At 40.1% G+C, this 20,856-nt stretch overlaps 1 protein-coding gene across 2 annotated transcripts in view; it reads left to right on the forward strand.

Moving 5' to 3' along the window:
• Positions 1–5,371: 5,371 nt before the first annotated feature.
• Positions 5,372–20,856, forward strand: part of ERG (v-ets avian erythroblastosis virus E26 oncogene homolog) — a 62,087-nt gene continuing 46,602 nt past the window's right edge. Inside the window, exon 1 of one of the 2 annotated variants that reach the window (XM_010183122.1) lies at positions 5,372–5,444. In XM_010183122.1, coding sequence (XP_010181424.1) covers positions 5,427–5,444 — 18 coding nt within the window. In that variant the 5' untranslated portion in view covers positions 5,372–5,426. The remainder of the gene's footprint in view (positions 5,445–20,856) is intronic. The other variant, XM_010183123.1, reaches the window with a different exon arrangement.

Genomic DNA, 20,856 nt, shown 5'->3' on the forward strand with positions numbered 1-20,856 from the left:
AGTCTCTTTTATCTGCTTCACTTAAAATGCTCTTTTTATCAAAAGAAGTAATTTCTAACTTTGGAAAGAGCTGTTCTGTTCATCGCGTGGTGTTGGAGGAAGCCGTGCAGCCCGGCGAGCCAGCCGCTCTCATTTAGAGGGGCACGGAGCACCCTCTAGTGACCACCGCTGCCCTCCGCTCCACCGCCAACTGGGGCAACGCCGAAGGGGTGAGGACATGTTCCCCCTCCCTTCATTGCAGTGCTGGACCTGATAGTAAGGGAAATGAGAAGGAAGAAAGCTTGGAAACAGAGCTGGAGGAAAGGGTGCTTTTCGTGGGGTGCATGCTGTGTTGCCCCAAGTGGCCCGGTAGTGATAATGAGTATTAATTACACAGCTTTACATGGGCTGCTTGCTTTGACAGTAATTGAAGCTTGGTGAAAGCAAATGCCCCATTTCACTAAAAGTAGCGCCTTCCTGCCAGAGTTGACCTCCACACTTCCAAACATGGGTCAGTGGGCTTGAGCCCACCTCAGAACTGGACCCGATATTCCCAGGATGGAGTTTGTCCTGTGCCCTCAGACCTGGTGCTGCATCAAACCCACTCAGGCATGGAAGGAAGAAGTCCCTTCAGCAGCCCCAAAAGCCCAACAGTCCTGCAGATGTGGGACAGGAGTCCATCATCTGGGAGAGCAGCACCTGAGCTGCTGGTCCTGCAGTCCCTTGGGGCAGGTTGTGAAACTCCATGCTTCTCCTGAGGACCCTTGGTTGGTGCCCTGCTAAAAGCGTTTTTGTAAGAACTTTGTGGTGAGGGGAATGTTTCCCCTTCTGTGAGCAGATGTACTGACATTTTCTTCAGAGCCAGCTGAAAGCTGTGAATTAAAGGGAGGAAGTCCTGCTGAAGGGCTTGCTGTCAACTTTGTCAGAGTATATTTGGCCCTCACACTGAGCTGAGTATGGCTAAACAGATGTTTGGAGCTACAGTCAAGCAAAATACTGTATCTTTTTGAGAGGATTAATACCTTTACGGCTGCATCTTCACATGCCATGAAGTAGCATCAGTTTGCCTGAATTTTTAAAGATCTGCTTCCAAAAACTGCAATGCAGAGTCTTTCATTGTACTCAAGGTTGTTTTTATTTATAGCCTGGTTCTACCTAGAGGAGAACCTCCTTTTTATCTGTAATGTTGGTAAGAGGAGCAGAGCTCAGTTCCTCTCCTCTCCTCTCCTCTCCTCTCCTCTCCCACTGTAAGTACACTTGCTAAGTGTAATACGCAAGGTGAACATGTGTTCACCTAATTTTGCCCAGTAAATTTCCCATAGTTAGTTATAATGTAATCAAATCTGTACAGTTAAAGGGGTGAAGGCCACATTATTAGCAGTACTAACAACATTTGGAAAGTAAAAAGTAAAAAAGCTGTCCGGGCACACTGCTGAACAAGCGCTGTGAAAGTAAAAGACACAGCAGCACTAGCAAGGATAGCGGAGCGCACCTCTAGTCTCTGGTCAGCCTGGTCTGAGAGCAGCGTTCTTGGTTTACCTCCCTGACAGCAAGGATTGCAGATCTGTTTACGTAGGGAATATTGCAATGTATTTTCTACATCCTAACACTCTAGCAGATATGCTATGAAAAAATCTGAGGATAGGATTGTTTTTTAGAGTTGGTAGTGGTGTTTCAGACAGCATGAGAAATGGACTCTTTGCGTATATTTTTCAGGTGTTTTAGGTGAGTCCATGCATATTGACCATATTTCTAGTACATCCTAGAAAGGATGCAACAAGTAAAAGAACTTTTTTCCTTTGGAAATTAATCTTCTTTGTTTAGTATCTAGTCTCATCACTTCTTTGGCATGGTCAGATCAGATCTTTAGGTCTGTGCAGGGCCCTCTTGGTTTAAGCAGGCTTAGGTCAGCACAGATTGAATCCTTTGTCTCCAGTTTAGATAGTTCTTCTACAAAGAGGGAGCTCTTTAGACCTAAAGTTAGAAGGCATTTAAAGCAGTGTTTAAGCCTGTCTGCATTCAGGAAAGAACTTAAGCACAGCTGCAATTCTAAAGCATGTGCAAACTCCTTGTTTTGTTCAAGAAACTTAAGCACATGTGTAATGTTAAGCACATGCGGTAGTGTTTTGTTGCTCTGTGGTTTCTAGATGCAGGCTTGGATGTAGAATAAAATTCCAACAGAAGGAAGCCCAGACAAATTAGGGTGACAAGCTTGAGAGAGAATTTAAGGGGGGAAGGGAGTGTTAGGCGACTTGTGTGGATTTTTAATACTTTTTTTGCGTTTTCATTCTGTTTCTTGACTAAGCCGAATTTTTTCACACTCGCACAACATTATTTCAAACAATAGCACATAGATGCCTAACATAACAAAAACTTATTTTCTTTCTATTTAACCCTAACAAAATGCAGAAAAAAGAAAAATAGTATAAGTGTTTGTACTACTTTTTCTTTTGCAACTGGATGATGGTGATTTGATAACCCAATATTTTCCTTTCCTTACAATACCAAGGCTCTGTCTTGCAATTGGATCGACATAAGCGTAAGCACTCAGAAATCTGCCTGTGGATATTACCTTGAAAGTCAAATAAACTTCATTGAATTCTTTGGCACAGAATGTGTGCCAGTTTAAAATGGCAAAATCCTTACTGGGCTCTGTAAAACTTAGATAATAATAATAGAGCTCAGTAGAGTCTGATACTGCTTACCTTATGCTTCCAAAAGCCTCTCAATAAATCAAGAGGTTTGTCTATATGCAAGTAGGCTAGAGAAGAGTAGTTACTAAAACTTGCTTGTGAATGAATTTGTTAGATCCCATCTACTGGAGAGCTGGAACTGATACTTCCAGTCTCTCAGTATATTTGAGAAAAAAACCAAAATATTCTGAGCTTAACTGCAGTGGAAGTCACCCAACTGAAACTTTTTATGCAATGCTTTGAAATTTCAAGAAAATGTTCTAATCTTTTCACTGTCTTGCTCATTGTTTAGAGATGAAAAGGGAGGAAATCAACATCCCCATGAAATACAATTACTGTAAATTGCTTTCTTTTCATACTGTTCATAATGAAAATAGGAAAGTTACCAGAAGTTACCTACACTGCAGAAGCACAGTGATTCGGTGCATGTAGACTGCAAGAAGACATTCAGCAGTGCAACACTGGATTTCTATATAAATCAACTAATGGGGAATATAAACTACTGCACAGCAATTCTGACTCTGCACTGCTCTGAAGTGGCCAGAAGTCATCTTTGCAGTGGAAGAAACCAGAGCTCCTTCAAGTGAACTGTAAACTCAAGCTAAACTCAGGCAGGGAGTTGATCCTGTGGCACCTGAGGATCCAGAGCAGGGAGGAAAAGCTGGGTGTCTGCTCTCTCCTTCCCAGTCTCTCCACTGGGAGACTCCATCTGGAGTCTGCTGAAGACTTGTTCAGCCCCTTGGGCTGGCTGAGGAGGCCCTGAGGCTTTGTGAGGCAGCTGGAGATGAGTTGGGACAGGGGCCCAACTGGGAGACACATTGCTAAGCTTGAAACAGAGACTCCCTGCGGCCAATTCTGCCAGACCTGACTGCACTGGTCCCATGTCATTCTGCTGTGTTAGGGAATTTCCAGCTCTGTGGTCCACATGGGCACCTGGAAATGAGGATCTCCAGGGACCTAGCAGGTGGCAGAGCCATTCCTGTGAGCAGCGCTGGGTGGATGAGCCTTCTTTCTGCTCTGCCTTGCATGAGATGCAGCAGCGCTTGCAGGACAGATGCCCGAGGGCCAAGCAGGCAGTGTTTTGTGTCCTCTGGGTGCGTCTCTGGAAGTGTGTGGCTGCATTTCACCTTCTTCAGGTCAGGATGGGAGAGGAAGAGTGAACTGGGACTTACCGCTGTCATTGTGTACCATTTGGAAAGAATGCATACGGAATGCCAGCAGTCATCACCAGCTTCAGAGCAATGCTCCTATTTCCTTTTCTTTTCCTAAGGAGCAGGAGAGGAAGGCTCTGGGAGAGGGTGAGGTCATCTGCCACCAATAAATAGTGCTGTGACAAGCCATCACTATTTCTTGTCCTTTTTTATCGTACCAGAGTCCCTGGTCAGAGGGCAGGACCTTATTACAGTGGGAATTACTACCCAGAGCTGCAGTGCTTTCAAGCAGCGTGCTCATGGTTTGATGTTGATACAGGAAGCACTGAGGAATCATAAACTGGTTATAGTAAGACCAGATTTTAAAAATTACAAGGTTATTAAAAAATTAATACATTCTGACTTCTTTTAATTTTTTTCTGTAAGTTTTGAAGGTCCTATTTTAAAGCTTTAATCTTCTAGCTGAAAGCTCAGAATGTCTTGACACCAGGATCTGTATCTTTTACAAAACCACAAAATGTTGCGAGGCTGATGAGAGCAAGAGAGTTGTGCCAGCACTAGATCCTTAGTGGTTCTTTACATGTGGACTTTTATGCTGGCTGGTACTGTGGAAACACTTCACCTTTCTTATTCATTTTTTTTTCTTTTTTTTTTAAATTTTTCTCCAGTTCAGCACTCCTAAGCAAGGGTTTGAGACAGGGATGGTGCTTATTTGCACAGCTGGTAATTCTGGGGTGCCCTGTGACTGCCAAGTGCTACAAAAGGACAAATAAAAATATAACACTGAATAAAAAATTACTATCACATTCCAGGAAGGGCATTGTCAGACTACCTCATATTCATGCATGGATAGAGCTCTGAAGTAAAGGAAGAGTATAAAAAATTTAGGACTGTTCATGGCATTCAGGCATTTTGAAATTTATTTATTTTTATGGCTTCCTTTCCTCAGTAAGAAGGAGGCATCAAAAAGAAATGACTGTCTCCAATCTACTTGCCTCTTCTCTGAGAAAAAAAAATTGTGCTAGATCAGATAGGCTAGAAAGCGCCAGTAGCTCAAGAATCCAGTAGTGAAGTTAATGGACAAATATAGATGTGGTGTAAGCAGGGCTAGACTTTATTAACATATTTGGTTACACCCGCTTATACCAAGTCTGGCTTTGGCCCTGAATCAGCAGTTCCCCGGTGAATAGACCGCACGAAGCTAGTGCCGAATTTGGCCCATTTCATCTGACATCTGCATCCTGCCTCGAAGTGGCATGTCACACTTACTGCACATCAGATCACACCTGCCCAGACAGTCACAGGCAACTGACTTTTTTGTAAAAAAAGGAAAAAAAAAAGAAATAAAAAAATTTAGTCACATAACATCAAGAAAAACAACATTGTTTTAGAACTCTTATCTCTTCACTCCCAAATATCCTGTTTCTTCGAGCTGCAGTGGCCAGGACCAATAGAAACCTCTTCCTGCCATTGGCTGACTTCATTTCCCAGAGTTAGCACAATCTCATCCGCTCTAAACAACCTCATCAAAACTTCTTTCTGGTCAGAGCGAAGCAATAATTATTATTAGCAATTATTAGCGATCAATAATCTTGATCACATTATGGCAAGCACTATTAAGGTAAGAAAGGGGTACCTTTTTGTTGGAATTATTTTCAGTGGCGTGTTCTTTGGTTTCCTTTATCAATCTAGATAAGTTAGAATTGGGCAACACCCCCACTGCCACAATAGAGGACAACAAGATTTCCTTTGTACTGCCTAGTAAATTTCCTTTTTCCTACTCCAACCATCCGCAAGGCTTAAAAACTTCAAACTCGGAAAAAAAATTGGTTTTTTTAAATTCACTGTTCAGTGCTGTGGATTGCATGTGCGAAGCCCTTTTATGAGAGCTTCTGAAATTTCTTGTAGGTATCGTTCTGACAACTTGGATGTGTTTGCGAACTGCCATAAGGGGAGAGGGTGTGCACTGCAAGGAAAGGACGGGTTCCTAAGAGCACTAACCTTTTGGATACTTTTAAATGTTTCTCTTGCTGATGGGGACACAAGTACTAGCAAGCGGGAATGAGAGACACCAGCTCTTGTTTCGCTCTCATGCAGGTGTTAATTACGTGCTTTTCTAGAAACTCTTATCCTGCTACTCAGGACCTTTCTGAATGTTATTTTAATGGTGGCGGCAAGATCTCATGGGTGTGTTCTTTTTGTTTTAATTTTTTGGACAATAAAATTCTGTTATTGACTTATAAATTGATCTCAGTGCATGGCTGTTTTTTTTTAAGAATGACTTTGCTGAGTTTTTCAGGGTTGTGTCACTTAGAAAACTGAATGAATCTATGTGTCTGTCTATCTATCTAGTTTTTGCTACTTTGTATGTTGCAATAGATAGCAGTTACAGATATAGCAATAGCTGTGATTAATTGCAGAAGTATAACTGTAACTAAACACTTTGTGGCAGTGAAACTAATTTTACATAAAGAGCAAAGCAGCATGTACAGTGAGGACTCTGCGGCATTGTATTATCAGATTTGGGATCAAGGTATTTGTTTTCTTCATGGTATTGTGTATTTCTGTACTTTTCTGATTATGCCAGAGATTTAGTAAGAGATACGGAATAGCAGCGATGCCTGGCCATTAGCTAAGTGGAGCTGCAGTTTGATTTCTCAGTAGCTTCTGCTTAGATGTTTACATTTTAAAGATCATTTGGTGCTTCTTGTTATAGTTTTTGAAGTCTGAAAGTCTTGCCTGAAGACAGTGTGATTAAGAAAAAACTAATGAACCTTCTCTTTTTGCAAACAGTGGTGCTTTCAAGAGGCTATCTATGTAGACAAAGATGTGAATCTCCTCTGCATTGCTGGCCCGTATCTCTTATAGGCTGAGTAGGTCCTGAAACAGCTGAATTCCCTTTGGTTTTGCTGTTCATTTCAGAGCACACAGGCACTCTAAAAATCTGGAGATTCAGGGAGTCAAGTTTTGCGTTGCTAAAAGAAGGGCTATGTGTGGAGATAGTAATGCTGTTTTTTTCATCTATTAATCAGAATGGACTATTGATGTTGATGGAAATATTTTTGTCAAAAATTATGGAACAACAAGATTAGATCTTATATGCATTTTGAGGAACTCTTACTATTTATTTTTTGACATTTTTTGTTGTCTGAATTATAATAGGGTAAATGATTGTAAACAGTATCTCATCATTTATTATTTTCCCACCATCTTACACTTAGAGAGGTGAGGAGAGACTGTGTGCAGCTGTGTCTTATGCAGCCTGTTAATACAATGCAGTCAGCAAAACCTCCTGAGTGGAAAAAAACCATATATTTTTGGCTCCTCATCTGGGAATGTGAAACTTGCAGGGAGAAATAGGCATCCCAAAATGTAAAGGATTTGGGTGTCCAGGGTGCTAGGAGGGCCTTATATTCTGAAGCGAGGATTTATTTTTTTATACAAGTGTAAAATGTAAAATGACTGGAAAGAAATGACAGGTGCTTTGTACTCTAGGTGCAGGAAATGTACTCTGACATGAGGCTAAGCTAGTCCAAAGAGATTCAATTCCTCTTCTATACTGAGTACATAAAGAAGTCATTTAACTTAGAGGTTTATGAAATAAATAAATTCCATTTGAAGGCCAAATGGGTGTTTGTGCTTTTGCTAAGCAGTTATGTTCAGCACATGTTTTTTGCAATTTCATTATAATGGCCTGTGCTGTCTGCTGGCAATGGATAGCCCAGCTATCCCAACATAGACAGCAAGAGGCTGTGTCCAAGAAAGGTGGAAAGCCTTACCTGGGATCTCTGTGCCAAGATCTCAGTCTCCTCTTTAGGGAATCTGTGGAGTCATTAAATGTCAAAATTGGGTTGTGAATGGCTATGTATTTGTTCATGACCAGGTAGAAATTGTTCTAAACATACACAGATGCAAAGGTGGACTTTCAGTAAAACTTTGATTCATCCTTTTCCTAACACAAACCTGCAGACAGATCCATAGGACACTCAGGACTCATGAGAGATCAGGCTGGCTTAATTGGGGCTAATTGGTATCTATGAAGGCAAGCATTTGTGAAAGTTTTCTGGCATTGGGGTTGACATCATGAGCGTGGCTTTACCAGGAGATACTTCTCATCTCGTCCCCTTCTCCCCCCGATGGGGAAAGTGCCGTGGTGGAGAGATTCTCCTAAGAAGCAGGATGCATTACTGCCTTTTTCCTAGGCTCTGGCATGGGTGGCTTATTTTAATTCTGGTCTTTATGCCATAAGATCGCCTGCCCTTGCTCAGACTGGGGACCTCTCCCTTTGACTGGGAGCAAGACCAGCTCCTGTGGAGGGCGGTGTAAGAAACCGCAGAGAGGAGAGTGGCGGGAGAAGGAGTGAGCCTCCACAATCAGGATTTTGGTTTTGGTACACAGTCAAGGGGATGATATTTCTAATGCATTCACTTCCCTATACCTGGTGCACACTTGGCTGATCTTGCTGTTTTGTTTTTTTGGCATTTGAAGGATAAAATGTTCTTTTCAAGTGGAGAAAGTCTTCTAACAGTCAGGCTTTCAGCACTAAGGTGACATGTTTCCTTCTGGCACAAGTAGTATCTGACAGATGCATGCAGTGGCACAACAGTCCAGAGCACTGAAGCTGAAGATTATCAAATCAGTACAGCACTGCTAATTATGAGCATCCCACTAGTTACTGTAAATACAATTTTGGAAAATATTAAAGGTTTCTGAACAAGACATCTGCCTTTTTTTGGTGTTGGGTTTTTTTTTTTATAGAATGGAGAAAAAATTACTTAAAATTACTTACCTTGGAAGGTAATTTTTTTTTTCTCCATTATCCTATAGTGGAGCAAAGAACATGAAATAGAAGAATATAACTAGAATTCTACTTCCTTGCCATGTAGCAGGCCTTGTTATATTTCTCTCCCTGCATGCTAATGCAATTATGCTTACTCTTAGAAAAGCTCTTCAGTAAGTTATCTTGACTTTACAATGACTTACTGTTTACACTTGGGGATATTTCTTTTACTCTAATTTACTTATAAATATGTGCATGTCCACTTTTTATTACTGATTTCTAATGTGCTATTCACATGGAAGCTACTATTTCTGTGAGAAAAAGTCTTATGTATTTGATAAAGTACAGGAGAATCTTTGTGGTTTCTAAGGCTTGAAAGAGTATGGATATACTGATTAAAGCAGTATATAGTGGCAATATTTTTTTGAATCTTAGTCTATGCCTTTTTCTATAGTACTGCTTTTATCTCACTTTCTTTTAGAAAATCTAAATACTCTCTCAGATAATTCTAAAGCAAAAAAAAACTGGAGGCAGTTACAAAAAAATCTGTTCTTGGTGTATGGAAGTGTTTAAGTCTCTGTTTAGAGAACTCCATCTGCATTTAATCTAACAGAACTAATACAATAATTTGTACTTCTGTTCCTTGCATTAAAAAATTATAAAGATTGTTCTCTTTTTGTTCCTATCATAGTTAGCAAATGATGCAATGATATTTAACTTTAAGCCTGTAAATACTTCCATTAGCTTTGGTGATATGACACGATCTTCTTAAACCTAAGCACACACCTGAGTGCTCTGGTGAATTGGAAGCAAGAGCAGTGCCTTAAATTACTTAGCCTGAGTTTGCCCTCCTTAATTCAGAGTTTCCACCAAATTAATGAAGATTTTATTCCAAAAAAGGCAGTACAATCAGACCTATAATTATTTCTAGGTTAATTAGTATTTCTGACTCAAATTCAAGTGTACAATTTCAAGGAATAAATAGTCATATAAGAACAGAAGAAGATATTTTGGGGATTTTCATGTCGCTTGCTTTTGCTTTTAATCAGTAGTCATTTAACTCAATCTGGTTTGTGGCTACATAAGCCAAAATGAAGTAAAATGTAAGGATTTTGCTTTCTAGAATTAAGTCCCCAGGCAAGGAACAACAGCTGGAAAATATGTATGTTTGACTGTCTAAGTTGGTTTGTTTGTTTTTTATTAACAAGAACTCTATTATCTCTTAACAAAATGTTTTTCAGCAAGCTCCATGAATTACAAAAGGCTTTTCAGAAATAATGTTAAAAGAATCAAGTGCTCTTGGAGAATGACTTGCTGAAAGATAAGTGCAGAAGTAGTTTTGAGAAATGTGAATGCCATGAGAAGATAATTTATTTTTTAGTTTATAATCCAGTAAAAAATATATTATACTGTTCACTCAAAAACAACTAGGCTTCATAATGCCAGTTTCTAAATCAAGTCAACAGAGTTATTTTGAAAATCAGCAAAGTGGAGAAAAGAAAAAGGAAAACTGGGTTTATTTTACTTGTATTATCAATTTTAACAAAGTAAAGGTGATAGAGTAGAAAATATCACATGTAGTGCCAAACCTTGTCAAGTTAACAAAAATCTTTTCATTGACAGCAATGTGTTTTCTATCAAAGTCATCATTAACTATTAAAAAAATTAATAGATAATTATACAGTAGGGAAATTCTAGCAGCTTTTCACATTGTCAGTAATGAAAAGCCAATGGTCTTACAAAATGGCACGTGCTTGCTAGTCATCTTGCTGTTCTTAATAGATATTTGTGTGTTATAGAAGAAATGTTGACTGTGTTCAAAACACTGACAATGATACAGGAACTTCAAAGCTCTCATATGAAAAATATATAATCCTTTCCTTAAAGGGTGGATATATCTTTATGATTGAAGGGTTTATTTTAAAGGTAAGCAAGCCTGCCTGAGGTTGGATAGTGCTGTGTCCCTCAATTTATTCTGTTACCCTGCCCTGCCCCCCTTGAAGGTAGGGGACATATAATCCTGAATACCTGTAATACGTGTAACATATAGATATGTTATATGTAAAGTGTAGTATGTAGTATGTAATACTGTAAAAAACGTATCACAGAGGGAGAACAGAGGGACAAAACGTTTAAGGAAATTTGGTGAGATTCAGGCTGCAAACCTGTATCACAAGGAAGTTATCTCTCTTCTTGGCATGCATCCTTAGTCACTGGGTTGCTGATTTTTTACTATGCACATACTCATCCTATTAGAAAGATTAGACATTGCTTTCAGGAAAGGGATACTAGTGGGTAATAAGTAACATTAGTAATAGTTTTTAATAACTACTCTGTACAAACCAGTGATTACCACTTCTGGTAATTACCATGTCACAATTCAAATTGGATTCAAAGTAAGATGGATAAAATGACCATTATTGTTATAAAAATGTAATTGAATGTTAAAAGGTAAAAAAGAATCATGAGTAATAGCAATTTTTTAAAGCTAGACTGAAGGGCACACCAAGTGATCACCCACATACAGTGGACCTGGGAAATGGTCTTTTGGAAGGATGGATTTTGGAAATTGAAAGTAAGGAATGCATGTGATGTGATGTCTCCCTTCACTTGCAGTTTATGTTTATTTGGAATGTATATCTCAACTGATGGGTGGGAAGCGGTGTCACTAGGATGGAATGACCTTTTCACACTGGGAAAAGATCTGACTTGCTTAGTTAAATGTGTGTGTTGCCAGGTTAAGCAGTGCCTAATAGATGGGAAGGAAACGCAACAACAAATTAAAAGGACTGGGTATATGCAAATACCTGCAGGAAGGGGTGGTGAATAACTATTTACGGGAAGCGGCAGAAGTCTCTAAAATGACCTACCTGGTTTGAAAGAGATGAGCGTTCGAGATACAGAGAAACAGTGCTATAACTGGGGAAAAAAGCCACAGGAGACTGGAAATCTTTTGTTTGACAAATCCCTAATTATGGTTGTGCTGAGAGAAACAAGTAGCAACGTATTAATTCTACATGGGATATTTTGCATAACTGCAACACTAGCCTGTAAGATTTTTTTTTAAACCTCATTCTTTAGAGTTGAAAAACATCTTTTTTTAGACGACATGTTTATTACCTTGATAAACAGTAAAATGCTGCCACAGCAATTACCTTGATGATAAAGAGTCTGTAGACAGATACTTCCTGCGTTCATTTCCTACTCAGATAAGTTGCCAAAATCAGGGACTACCAATACAGGAAATGCTTTCAATAGGAACTTCCTATCTGTTAATATCTAATTCATGAAAAAGATCTAAGCCCTTCTTGTTTGATATAAAGGTAACGTTCTACCTGTTGCTATTTTAAACATTTAAGCCACAGCACAGCACATCACATCTGTCTGTGTAAAAATTTAAGACCAAGGCTGTTGCGTTGGACTATGAAGTATTTGGGGTTTTCTCCGCAACAGGAGGAAAAGTGGCCCTGTATTTTACAATACTGCAAATCAGGATGCTCCAAATTACATTGTCAGTCCATCAGATTAAGAGCAAGCTACCTCCCTCCAACTCTATGTTGCCTACATACTTTCTTTCTTCGTATATATCACCAAATAAAATGTACATTTTACTAGCCCTTCAGGTGGACTTCTCCAACAAATAGTTCAGAGCATGTTCTGGATATATTAAGGAGTCACGGCTGTCTCTTGCAATCCACAGTAACATATATATTCAACTGAAATGACTGAAATGGAAATTCTGCCTCACTGTACAGAGAAATAAAACCATGACTAACTTGTATGTTTGAGCTTCTAAGAAATAGAGAAACCTAGGACAAAAGAAAAGTAAACAAAGCCAGCAAACCTCCATTGCTAATGGTAACTTCAGGATATTTGCTTTAAGGCACATGAATAGAATGAATGAGAATTTATGAAACTTTAAGTGAAATTGACCAAAAGGAAGTAAAAAGTATTTGGACATTGGCCTGGCTGGGGCCAGGCTTTCACCCAAGTTGTTTAGGAGCTCAGCCCAAATTTTGTGGATTTTTTTGCCAATGATTCCCCTGGAGTCATTCTAGGTTTCTGCCACAGTGGCTGAGATTGGTATCTTGGCCTTTCCCCATAGACTTGAGTAGTCCTTTGCTATTGTGGCTTCATGTATATCATGACTTTTCATCTTTGACCTATGTTCATTTATCTCCTCGGACTACTATGGGAAAGGCAGGTGTTTAAGTTCATGTTGTGGTCTAACAGGCTGGGAATCTGAGGCTGGATTTAAAGGCCCTTCCAGAGACTGCACTGTGAAAGCATCGCTTGGAGCACCATCTGTTGGATGGAAGAGATGGACCTGACGCAAAAGCCCAATTAACTGCAGACGAGTTCTGCAAGTTGAAGTTATTTTTGGCAAGTAATTTCCACAAGGTCACAGGTGAAGAAGCTCTAGGAAGTGCCAGCCTTGTGAAGCTCAACAAGGCCAAGTGCAAGGTCCTGCACCTGGGTTGGGACAATCTCAGGCACAAATACAGACTGGACAGAGAATGGCTTGAGAATAGCCCTGCGGAGAAGGACTTGGGGGTGTCAGTTGATGAAAAACTCAACATGAGTCGGCAATGAAGTCTTGCAGCCCAGAAGGCCAACCGCATCCTGGGCTTCATTAAAAGAACCATGGCCAGCAGGGCAAGGGAGATGATTCTGCCCCTCTACTCTGCTCTGATGAGACCCCACATGGAGTACTGCATCCAGTTCTGGGGCCCCCAACACAAGAAGGACATTGAGCTGTTGGAGCAGTTCCAGAGGAGGGCCACAAAGATGATCAAAGGGCTGGAGCACCTCCCCTATGGGGACCAGCTGAGAGAGTTGGGGCTGTTCAGCCTGGAGAAAGAAGACTCCAGGGAAAACATATAGTGGCCTTCCAGTTCCTGAAGGGGTCATACAGGAAAGCTGAGGAGGGACTTTTTACAAGGACAGGTAGTGATAGAACGAGGGGGAATGGCTTTAAACTGGAAGAGGGTAGATTTAGACTAGACATTAGTAAAACATTCTTTACTGTCAGACACTGGAACAAGTTGCCCAGGGAAGCTGTGGATGCCCCCTCCCTGGAAGTGTTCAAGGCCAGGTTGGACAGGGCTTTGGGCAACCTGGTCTGGTGGGAGGTGTCCCTGCCCATGACAGAGGGGTTGGACTGGATGATCTTTAAGGTCCCTTCCAACCCAAACCATTCTATGATCCTAGGATTCAATGAAGTTGCCCCTTGGCTTTGGGTTCACAGAGATGCTAAGGAAATACATGCTCCATCCTGAAAGCAACGTTCCTGGGATGTAGGTAGCTAGCTCTTAACTACTTGAATACATTTTTATTATTGTTAGTCTTTGATGTACTCATATCAGCTTCCCTTGGTATCCCTTGGAAGTGCTCAAAATTGTTGCTTTTTACTAATCAGCTCAACTCACTAAAGGGATGGCCAGAGACTTTTTCACATTATTTCCACACAGTCATTACCTTTTAAAAAATTTTCCTGCGATTTGTCATCAAGGCACAGTTACATGTACCATTTTCATGGAATTCAGAATCTGATTGTTTAGTCTACGTAAAGGAGGAAAAAAGAGGGGGATCCTGTGCCTTTAATGTTGTTTATAACGGTTGGACAGAGCTTGTCAGGTGAAGGTTAATTGCTCTCCAGTTAAAGCAGTTCTCTGCACAGATGGGTTATCAGGGCTGAACACTCGTTACAAGATTAATCTCATTTCCGACAAGACTTCCCTTTCCTTCAACTGATTTTTGCTCAGCCATTGGACCTGTCACCAGCCGTTAAAAGAAGGGTGGGTTACCTCTGGGATATTAATGCTTGTGTGCAGTGAAACAATACAAACTGTGTGTCATATCGGTAGGGAACATCTTTAGGAGACAGCATATTTCAGTGCTGTTCTGAAGGTCGAGATTCATAAACAACAGAAACAATCAGGAACATTTGTATTTAACCCTCTTAATGAACACAAACTCCAGCTGAATCATCTGTAGTCTCCTTTTTCATGTCTGTTCTCTTCTACATGTGGTATTTTTTTAGTTCCAAAAATGTACTTTTGTCATTTTGTCAAAATTTTAGTCAACAAAATAGCCACTCGTGACATGTGGTACCTGAGACTTCGCTTCTGTCCAGTAAAATAACTGATGGATGTGGCCACTTCAGTTAATGCTTGTTTCAGCAAAAGCAAGTATATCATGGTGGCCACTCAAAGAAATTAAAACTTTGGGAGTTTTGTCTTGGGCTCTACAGTAAACATGTTGAATTCTGTTCTTTCTGTAAACTGGATTAAATCAGTACTGGCTATATGTGAATGTAAAGTAAGAGGAGAACTGGGCACATCAAGTTTTTAGCATAATACTGCCTTGCTAGCCAGGACTGGAGCAGATCTGCCAGTCCAGGGTGATCCTGAATGGTTGGATGGAATAAGTTCAAGGAGGCTATCGCACAAACATGGAAGTCTCTCTGGAGTTTTGGGTTTATTTCAGGAGTTCTGATACAACCAAAATAACACAACTTGGCAAAAATCTCCAGCTGCCAAGTTTCTTCCATGCAGCTTTAGTCAGTAAATTCCAAAACACTAAACAAATACTCAAGGCAACAAACAGAGTAGCTCTTATGTTTCCTCAGAGTTTCCTGTCCTGGCTTCAGATCAGCACGATCCTGTTGACGGTGCTGAGTCTCTCCATTGACTTCAGTGAACTTTGCATCAGCCTGGGTTGCCTCAGCCAAAAAAGCAAGCTCTGTGGAGGGTCGCAGGCAGCACAGCATTCATTGAATGATTATTGTAGATGTGATCCATCAAACCAGACAAACACATGCTGAACTGAAAGCGTCTGAGCTGTTCCACTGATGTTTTAGATTAAGAGTGTGCAAACATGCCTCATCATGTTGGGCTCTTCAATGGCGAGGTGACAGCCCCTGCTTGCTTTTATTGTACTAGTAAGACAAATCCAGTACACTTTATCCACCTGTAAGGACAGAGGCGTCTGCATGTGTACAGCATGAGAGAGGTGAGGAGACTTAGATCCAGGGAGACATCAGAAACTCGTATTATTTATTCTGATTTGGAGTGAAAATATAGGAAAAGGATACAGAGAGACAGATCGTTGTCCTTGTCTGATAGATACACAGCAAAAAAGGTGTCCTTGTTCCCGCACATGGGACTCTTACATAGTGAGAAGAATAAATGCATTGTTAGTAATATTGGTCAAGAAACAGTTATCTCCTGAAAAGGTTTCAGTGGAGGTCTTTACTGAAACTGTTTATTTTTAATATATGTTTTATAAGTATTTAGCAAGGCTAACAATTATCCAAAAAATACATTTTTTCAGAGAACTTCTATATATAAGCATCTGACAATTTCTTAATTTTCTTTTTTATTTTCTTTTAATCATAGAGTAATATATTAACTCTACTGCTGAATTCGTAGGGTTTTTTTAAATACTAGTGAGATGAAAAATAAATTTTCCCTTCCAATCCCTAACGTTCTGTGATTCTGTGATTAGAATCCATAGTTTTTAAGGAAGTGTGCTCACTACAGGTATAAAGCCGAAATCAAAGGTAGGCAGGAATTTAACCTCTGAATGTCATACTCTTCAGCAGTATACGTTCAGAACCAAAGAAATTCAGGTAAGTTGATTCAATCACTGGTTCTAATAAGATAGGAAAAGTGCACAGTAAATCTTTACAATCTCATCTAAATCATTGGTGCTTTAAGCCAAAAGAGGCAAGTTTAGTGGAAAGTCTTTAAATGAACCAGCTTGATTTTTTTTTAAAAAAAGGTCCCTCGAGTTAGGTTGTTAAATCTCTGCTTAGAGCCCTGAATAAGATCTTGATTTTCCAAGGTTCTTATCAACTTGAGAGTTCCCACTGTTTCTGTTCTGTGGGACTTAGACTGTTTTTCTGAAGATGGTCTGCTTGCAATTGGAAAATGATGTTATGCCACTTACCTGCTTTCAATGATATGAAAAAAACCCTGTTTAGTCAATACTACCTTTCCAGAAGAAGTAAGAAAAATTGAAAGTGGTTAGATCTTTTTTCCTTAGGAAAAGTCTTTGTTTAGTAAAATAATGTAAGTGAAAGTTGAAGAAAGATGGTCACACAGGAGATCAATTTGGGCAAAGTGGCTTTGCTGTACACTTCTTTCTTATACCTTCCTCCAAACCTGTAGTTATAACCAACTGAAATGCTAGAAAACTGCAGTCTTGCAAAACTTCTCCTGTATTTTCTCTCCTACCTTTAATACACAGAAACAGAGGCTGTTTTTGTTTTGCAGAGTAGTAGCCGTTCCCTTTTAAACTCTTCAGAGATTTCATTTGATGGTATTGTGTTACTTTTTATTCACATGAGTATCAATGACATAGTGTCAGATAAAAAAAGTGCAACTAACTATGGCTGCCTGTGTCCAGAGAATGGAAGTCCAGGCAGAGGACAGTCCAGAAGAAGAAGTTCAGAGAGATGGCATCTGTAGCTTTTCCCTTGTCCACTAACATAGTCACCCCATCATCGAAGGCCACTAGGTTGGTCAGGCAGGACTTGCCTTTTCTGAAGCCATACTGCCTGTCTCGAATCACCTCCCTGGCCTCCATATGCCTTATCAGAGCTTCTAGAAGGATCTGTTCCATGATCTTCCCAGGCATAGATGTGAGGCTGACAGGTTGGTAGTTCCCAGTGGCCGCCTTTCTACCCTTTATAAAAATGGGTGCGATGTTTCCCTTTTTCCAGTCACTAGGGACTTCACCTGACTGGTATAACTTTTCAAATAGCATGGAGAGTGTCTTAGCAGCTACATCAGCCAGTTCCTCCAGGACTCTGGGATGCAACTTGTCAGGTATTTCTGAGGCCTGACTTAAAAACTTTGAACACTTCACGTAAAAGCGCTGAACTCATCACAGGACAGAGACCCTGCAGAAGAACGATACACACCACCTGGACATTGCTTACCTGCTACTTAAGAGATTGCATGTGGTGTTAGTACTGCTTAGGTCTTGACCTCATCCTATGTGCAGAGGTGATCTCGCACTAAACGAATACCTTGTCTAAGGGTCTGATGCAGATGAACCCTCAGTAACCTGAAATGTTAGGGTGCCTTTTTAATTAATAAAAATAATGAGTCAAACCCATTTCTGGTCATGTTTCTAGATTGTAAGCTGGGATTCAGGTAGATTTTTGCCATCAGATGTCCAATGTTAAGTTTTACTCCTGAAGCTGCAAAGAAATAAAGCTGGCAGTCTAACCTACTGGAGGAAGATATTTTCTGTAAAATAACTGACAAAAAGCTTCAGCTCATTTTTTAGTAACCGAGAAATACTCAATGTTTGTAATATCACAGGTAAAGACTATGCACTTCTATATATCTTAGTAGTAATTTTCTCTCCAAATACTGGAATTTAGTGGGCTTGAAGGCTTTTATTACACTGGAGAGGATCACTTGAGGGGGCTGCTAGGTTGCTTGAGAAAGGTCAGCATTAAGTGGAGTGTCTGTGAGCCCCAAGGCATTGTCTTCCCTTTTTTTTCCCCCTAGCTTCTCTTCTGTTCCTTTCCTTAGTGAAAAGAGGAGGAGTTGGATAAATTCTTGAATAAGAAGAGAGGTTGACTAAGAAGAGAGGGGAATATGTTGCAGAATATTCTATATTAAAGTTTTAAGGTGGAGGTAGAGAGCAGTGGGATACAATATTGAAATTAAGGTGACAATAAATAATATTACAGTTTTTGTTAGTTAAAAATACTCAGAATTCAGAATCCATGAGATGATGACTTGAGCTTAAATACCATGGAATTACAAGAGATAATATATGTTATATTGATTGTCTTCTTATCTGCCTTTTAAACCTTGAAATTTACCTTTTTTTAGCTGTAATGAAAATCTACAGTTCTATGTTTTCAGCTGACACTAGAATTTAGGTTCAAAGGAACCTAAGGTTCAGTAGGATCATGAAAGTTGGCAACTACTGTTGTTAAAAAGGAAGCTTGATAAATCCTCAGAATTAACTCTTTTTAAGTCTTAGATAAGATAAAGTAAATAGGATTGGGATGATGCTCAAAATGAAACTTCTGAGTTTGATAATAACACTTAAACTAGATGCTGAGCAGGAGCAGGAACAATGCAATTTGCTTCAAAATAATTTACAGACTACTGCATAAGCAACTTAAGCAATAATAATCAGTGCCAGTCACTGCTGAAAAAAACAAAGTGAAAAATGGGAAAACAAAATCTGTCAAGGAAGTACTTTGAGTCATGAGGTTTCCTAAGGAGGAAAAATTTTTAGACTTTTTGAACCTATCAGTTTAGTATACAAGCGACACTAGGAGAAATGAAAAACAAAGTAATTATACTCTGAATTTTCATGACAGTGAGTATAAACTGTAATCTCCAGTACTTCAGAGACCATTTACAATCACCAGAGTTATGTAAATAAATGAGAATGTGGACAAGCAAAGGAGAACAGAGGCCTAGACTTCCAAAAAAGTCTAGCTTTGCAAAGCAAAGAAGTCCTATGCAAAACACCACCAAAATTTCCTGATTATCCTGTGAATTAGACAAATGCACAGAGAATCCACAGCCCAAAGCACAAGCTAAAAATTTGCATATGCTTTTACAGAACAGTGTGCAGTTGTACAAGACTCTCTTTTTTGCAAAGACCCTGATCTTATTAAAGAAGTTCTTTAAGACCCTTATTAAATATGACAGGGCTCAAGCAGTGAGCTTTATTGCACTCTTCAGCTGCCACCTGGCAGAGATGCTGTGCAAAGGCTACTGCCATCCTTTGGGACATCACCACTGACGGAGTGGATGTGCTGCCCTCTGCAATGAGGGAACGCTGTACTTTTCAGGCAAGTTGTGTCTGGGCAAAGACAAGCCCTTCCCCTACCTGCCTTGTACTTAGCAAATGGCAGAGCGAGTTGTCACTCTCCCCTAGGAGATGTGGTGCTTCTGGTGGTCCCAGCACAACTGTGGAAATAATATGCAAGGAGGTTGGTTCATACACATTGAATACATTCTCTTTATCACACGTAATCGTTTGTGGGGCAGATCATTTAGCAGAAGGCTTAGCATAACATATCAGAGGTTCATGTAAGAATATTTGTAAACTCAGCTGGCTCAGAAAGAAACTACACTGTGATTTCCAGGTTTATCCTACTGCTAAGAAGCCCCAGGAGAGCTGGTGTGAAGAATGTATTCTACCATTTGAGTTGGTTTTTGAAGACCTGTTTTAGATTTCAGTCATACTGGAAGTATCTTATAAGAAAGCTTTTATTTATTTAAAAGATGTTCAGACGAGTCAGTGTTCTCTTGGTAAAACCAATTATGTGTTTCTGTTAACTCTGATGGAGCAAATTAGTTGACATTGAATAATAATTTTGTTTTGGTAAAATTGGTCTTTGAAATCCTCAGTAATCAGTTTGTATTTGGCTGAATGCAGAATTACAGTCTTGAGAAATTTATGCTTTGAACAGATGCCTAGTTCAGACACGGATACCTGAGGCTGGGCACCTACATGTATATGTGAATCATAATTATTTGCTTGACTTGCAAATGCATTGAACACCCACAACTACAAAAGCCTCATTAACTGGATGTGTTCCAGGTGAATTAAATGATAGATTAAGAAAGCCTTAAGACTTTCCTTGGTCAAATTCCAGTCTTCAGTCTGTCAGGCTCTCAGAGGGGAAATAAAACATAAAAAGCCCACCTTCCTGCTCTCATGTCAAGTGCTCTTATCAACTTACAGTTGCCTTTGGCTTACCTCAGCTGTTGGCAATTCCTGACATTATCAAAAGCCAAGTCCCAGCGTTGCAGTAAGGCAGGAGGATTCTGCACATGAGAGATGAGAGCCATCTTCCCTTTGGTGTGGTGTGCTCCATTGGGGAATTTGCCCCAGCAGGAGCCTGCAGGGATATTCCCTCCCACCCTGCACAGGTATCTATAGCAGGGAGATTTTGCAGCAGATGGGTGGGTGCAGGAGGGCACCACCAGTATTGCACATTACATTTGCTCGTGCATATTCTTCTCACTGTGAGGTTCAGGGATGGTCCTGGGTCATCAAAGGGCATCTAAAAGTGGAGAGATCCCTCTAGGTTCCCCCTTGCCACCATGATGTTGACACAGAGAGGGAGAGAGCTAGAGTAAAGCCAAAGAAAGCATCTGCAGAAGGAGCCCAGACAGAGTTGAGTCGTTTGTATGGTTTTAGCTGGGCTTGCTCCAGACTGTGCTGAATAGCTCTCTGCTCTTCCTTCCCCCTTCCTCCG

Source organism: Mesitornis unicolor, unplaced genomic scaffold (genome assembly GCF_000695765.1).
Source record: "Mesitornis unicolor isolate BGI_N332 unplaced genomic scaffold, ASM69576v1 scaffold2304, whole genome shotgun sequence".
Taxonomy (NCBI): domain Eukaryota; kingdom Metazoa; phylum Chordata; class Aves; order Mesitornithiformes; family Mesitornithidae; genus Mesitornis; species Mesitornis unicolor.